Consider the following 5,404-nt stretch of genomic DNA (forward strand, 5'->3'; position numbering starts at 1 on the left):
ACCAGAAAAAAAAAGCCAACATTTTTTGAGTAGCATGACTTGATGCCTTATCTACTGTTCAGAATAGAGCAGGCTAAGTAAAAGCTTTGTATGACTGGGTAACTCACACTCTCTCTCTCTCTCTGTATATATATATTAGTATATTAATTTACTCTCTCTCTCTCTTTAAAAATATATGTAAGCATCTCAGGACTGCTTTTGCTCACTTTTGCATGGGTCTCTTGAGGGCCATTTAGTATATAGGAGAGAGGGCTGTTGTTTTGTTTTGTTTTTTTTGGAACGTTTTTTTTTTTCCCCCCCTTTCCATTTCAGGATTACTTTTAAAGAGTAGAAGCTGCTTTCTAATAAAAACAATTTCCCTTCTCATTCATGAAGATAAGATGCTCCTTTACTTTGAAATGCTTGAGATTTTGGTGATCAAAGATGATCTTATCTATGATAGGTGTTATAATCATTTGTAGAAAAGCTGGTTTGATTTCAATCTCAGCTCAGAATTTCCCTGATTTCTGGCATTTAATAATGAAGTCCAGTATTTGATAATAACTCAGTGCAACTTTTCCTGGTTTGAGATACAAAGACGTTGGCAAATCTTTCACTTATTATTATGCTATGTATAAAATCGAAATCAAAAGAATAGCAAATTTTCAAATAGTACATTGAGAAGGCAACATATTTTGGGACAGAAGCATGCTCTGGAGTCATTGCCTACATAATTTATTATCAAAAAGAAATAGTTATTTGCTGTGTAACTAGGCAAAAATCACTTTATTGATCTTTCTTTAAAAGTCGGTTTGTGTCACTTTTGCTTGTACTAATTAGCTCTTTATCCCTCATTGCGGAAGACTGTGATACCCCTACTCAGTGCAAATAAGCATGGGAAAAATTGGTCTAAAAGCAAAAGTTGTTATCTTTTGCCAGAGGGCTAAAAGTCATGTACAACCATTCATTTTTTCCACTACTTACCTTGTCTGTTTGTACTTGAGTTCTGTTTTGAATTGAAAATAATACTTTTCATTAGTGCTTAGTATCGGTAGATCTAAATGCCCTCGCTACAAAGATTACTGCTTTTCTGAAAATGAGTCTTTGGCATTTGCCACTCATGTAATCATAGTTATAACAACTGATTTATAGGTGCCCATATTTTCATTTTTATGATTCAATTTCAAGATGGATTAATAGGATACTGTGCCTAGAATAATTTGCTGGGGAAACTACTAAAAGGCTAAATTCTAATCTTATTTATGTTGATGAGACTAACTGCAGTCTTGTACATTTTAATGTCATATATACCTGGCTATGATATAGCTTTTGTTACTATTCTAATAAAATATAAATTACTAAAGAAATTATAAAATTAAAGCTTATACAAGCTACCTGGAAACATCACATTTGAAAGAACCTCATAATGTTTTGCTGATTTCTGAAGCACAAGCTTTTTTTTTAATATCAGAGGTTATTTTTCATATTTAAAATATGAGCTGAGCTAGAAGTCAACAAGTCTGCCAACAGTGCAGATAAAATTAAGTTTTCATTTAAAAGGAAAAATATTACTTACGGACTGGTAAGGTCTGAAAGATCTCAATTTTACTATATTCTCCTTGCCCTTTTCCATTTACAGCTGCAACCTTGATTTCATATGTTGTATTTGGCTCCAGATTGCTCAGAACTACCATTGCTAAAAGGAAAGGAAAGAAAGTACTGAAACAAAAATTAACTAAATGATAGGTTAAGAAAATAACATTTCCAAGGCCATTTTCAAATTTACATGCTTCACCATCAATTAGGAGGCTGATTTTAAAATGCTTTATTTTTTTAAATGGTCAATAATCATCTTGTCCAGTGCTAATGGTTCCAAATAGATTTTATCTGGAGATGAATGTTACTGTGATGAAGTATATTATGCTATCTAGGGACACTAATACAGGAATTACACAAGCCATGTCCAAACACAAGGATACTTTTGTCATATCTTTGTAAGATGCTTTGATTGATTTTCCCCCCCTCCCCCCCGAGATTTGGTATCACTTTGGCCTTATTCCACTGGTGAAAAATCTGCCCTAAAGCTGTTTTGGAGAACCACACCATGAAATCCGGTACAAAGATATACTCAGGCAGCAGAAATCTGCTAATGTGGCTCATTTGGCACTATACTCCTGCGCTGCCTCAGTGTAGGACGCACAAATCTAGAATATGGAACATCAGTTTCCTCACTCTTCATTGGTAATTGGCTGTGGTAGTGGTCCTTTGGCAGCTGCTGTTGAAAATTACAGCAATTTTCAGACACATCTGTATTGATATCAGGATAGCATCAATTCCCACCACATCCTGAACTGCACCATGCATTCCTCCGTAACCATCCATGGTCCTGAACATGGTATGTAAATCAGCCATTCACAATGCTGGGCAAATTTCATGACATTTCATTACACTTCTAAAAGGACGGGATTCAGTTAAAGGAAACCTTTTAAGTTCAAATACCAAGAATTTGAAAATGAATTGGTCACACCAGTAGGTCCTTAAAAGGAGGTCTACAAGCCAAAAACAATTGGGAACATGCTAAACAATTATGAAGAGAAGCAGACTTGGACCTTATCCTGAAGGCCATCTACATTTTTATGCTATGTGACAAAGAACATTGAAAAAAGCGAAAGTTGATTTTCTAAAGTTCACATCAATATATGTCATATATTAGGTTGCAAGACTAAACCATAACCTGAGCATTCCATGCAGATCATGCTTGGTTCTAAAACAGTAACTATATATTAGGATAAAAACACAGAAAGCAGTAAGAAAAATGATAATGAAGTTAACCATCTAGTTGGAATAGTACTATTACACAGACAATATAGAGAAAAAGTTGAGCAATGTACCATGTTTTCTGTGTAACACCCATCCCCCAAATTACACATGCACCTTGCTTTGGAAATGCAGAATACAGAAAAAAAAGAATTTGCCAGTCATGGCCCATGCACCGCTAACTACATGGGGCAACAGTAGGCAGCAGGTATGAAAGGGTGTAGCAGGTTCAAGGCTTTGACTTAGAGTCTGATGTCCTCTGGAAGTCAGTTCTGCTAGGCTCTCTGGCCTCTTGGTTACCCCCCTTTTTAACCTGCCTGCCAGGCCTGATAGTAGCTGTTGTTATAATTTGGGAGGCTGCCCTCAGCTGCCAGAGGAGCACCTTAGGTACTTTTCTCTCTGCTGTTCTCATCATCAGGGGGTGGGGTGGGGAATTCTATCTGGTCCCATCCAAAATCAGCCTAGTGGAACTTCTGGCTTTGCAGGTAAATTTCTCTCTCTTCACTACCTAGTCCTAACACCAAATCTGGCTCTTTTGGCCTGTAACTTAATCCCAATTTCACAGTCCATCCCACCCTCAGTTCTGTGGTCTGAACTAGTCATCTTGTTGCTCTGTGCAGCTTGCTCCTAGACCTCTCAGCTGTCTCTCCTTTTTCCATCTGTCCCAGACAGGATATCCTAGCAATCCTAGGCAGCTTGCTCTTGGAGTTCTCAACTGCCTCACATGTATGATCTGTATGAAGCAGTTAAATCAGGCTCCAACTACAAATGGTATACATGGCAGAGCCTGAACAGATTGAGAAGGGCCTTGGAGGATACACCTTTCTCATGAAATCATGGGCCTCTATGCAACTAACCAATGTGTTTGTAAGGAGAAGCAAACCATGGATCATCTCTTGAGATGCCCTGTAGCACCACAATGCACCCCACAAGATCTGGCAACACCAACACCAGAAGCAGTGGCCCGTGCAGAATATTGGGAACAGACCATATAGAAAGGTTGGATTGAAGACACAATGAAGAAAAACTCAGGCTTGATCCTCTGTCTCCACTGTCTGCTTGGCTCAGACTCAGGCTTCTTCCTGCATATTTTACTCTGCATACTGGTACACTCTGCCTGTCCCCAAGCGGCTACCTGACACTCTTGGAATGTCCTCTCAAGCAATTGTGCACTGCTTTGGGCATAATTATCCAATGTCTGCTCTGTACCGGACAGAAAACACAGCACCCTCTCGAGGCACTCCTACTGTTCAAATATGCTCTCACAAGGTGCCCTTTAGTGGGCTTCACATTTCTGCAATAGCAACCCCATGCCTTTTATTAAAAGCAAACAAAAACATGTGTAATCAGCATAGTGCCCCTCTATGGCCTCCATGCTCCCCTACTAGCCACCCAAATCTTCACAGCCAAAGCATACACAAACAAAATCCATCAGATTGTTATCAACATAACCAAAGTCCCTCTGAGTACCTCTACTACATAACTTCCTCTACCAGAAGCTGTTTTCCATCAGCTCCTTGATGTATCTTATTTGTTTGTGAACACTTCAGTCTGCAGCCTACACTCCACACCTATTTGATGCACAAGAGAATGCTGGGCATGGACCCAAATAGAAATAGCCCCCTGTTTTTTAGAAAGGGCTATTAAAGACACCTATTAAGAACACCTAAAATAACAACAGGGGCAGAAGTTGTAGCAAAACCCCCAGTTTTTCTTTTTTTTTCTTTTAAAATGCATTCCCTCCACTTCCCCAACCATTTCTGACTTTTCTCTCCCTCTCTATTCCCTATAGATAAGTATAAGTGAGCTCAAACTTAGGATAAGCGTTAAACATTTTTATTTTTATTTTGCTAGCAAGTTTTTGGTTTTGGATATCCATTGTTTTATATCGTATAATTATTAGGTTTGTATTAATTTTTACTGTTGTATATTGTATTATTATCATTTTTGTATTGATTTTTATTATTTCATATGGATATTGTATGGTTTAGGCCTGTATTTTTAAGTGAATCAAAGTCATGTCAAGTTTCCATTTTATATGTCAAGCCTCCATCTTGTGTCCTCTGCCTGGGCATCCCATGCTGCAATAATATGATTCATTGTACCCCTCCCATGTAAATTGGTTCCCCGATAAATGAAAATGATTGAGAATGACTGAAACACAATGGTAGCAGGCCTCTACTAAATGGCCTGTAATGACTGGGCCATCACCTCACATTGATTCATCCAGGAATCATGGACCTCACCCAGGAACAGAGACAAGACCAGCATTTGAAAGATAAAGGGCCCTGCAGAACCAGCAACTCTACCATTGTACCCCACCAATACAGATACCTGAAACTGCACATCCCTGCATGGAGCACACATGCTCAGTACACCAGGGGCTGACCCTTGCCTGGGCATGCCTCCTGTCACAAGGGTCACACACGGTCTGCCCATATAAGAAGGGGCAGTGAAGACAGACCCAGTGGGAATGCCATTTCCATCTGGACCAGACCAGCTTCACGTCACCTATCCACCCGCTCTGGACAACACCGAGAGGAAGGAGACCCCAACTGGCCATCGAGGATCAACTTCCAGCCTGGGATAGGTAGATATTACCTGCACA

At 39.2% G+C, this 5,404-nt stretch overlaps 1 protein-coding gene across 1 annotated transcript in view; it reads right to left on the reverse strand.

The window, feature by feature from the left end:
- Positions 1 to 5,404, reverse strand: part of NCAM2 (neural cell adhesion molecule 2) — a 260,790-nt gene that overhangs the window by 73,893 nt on the left and 181,493 nt on the right. The window contains exon 13 of the mRNA XM_025200916.1: positions 1,556 to 1,675. Coding sequence (XP_025056701.1) covers positions 1,556 to 1,675 — 120 coding nt within the window. The remainder of the gene's footprint in view (positions 1 to 1,555; positions 1,676 to 5,404) is intronic.

The sequence above is a fragment of the Alligator sinensis genome, unplaced genomic scaffold (genome assembly GCF_000455745.1).
Source record: "Alligator sinensis unplaced genomic scaffold, ASM45574v1 scaffold382_2, whole genome shotgun sequence".
Classification (NCBI taxonomy): domain Eukaryota; kingdom Metazoa; phylum Chordata; order Crocodylia; family Alligatoridae; genus Alligator; species Alligator sinensis.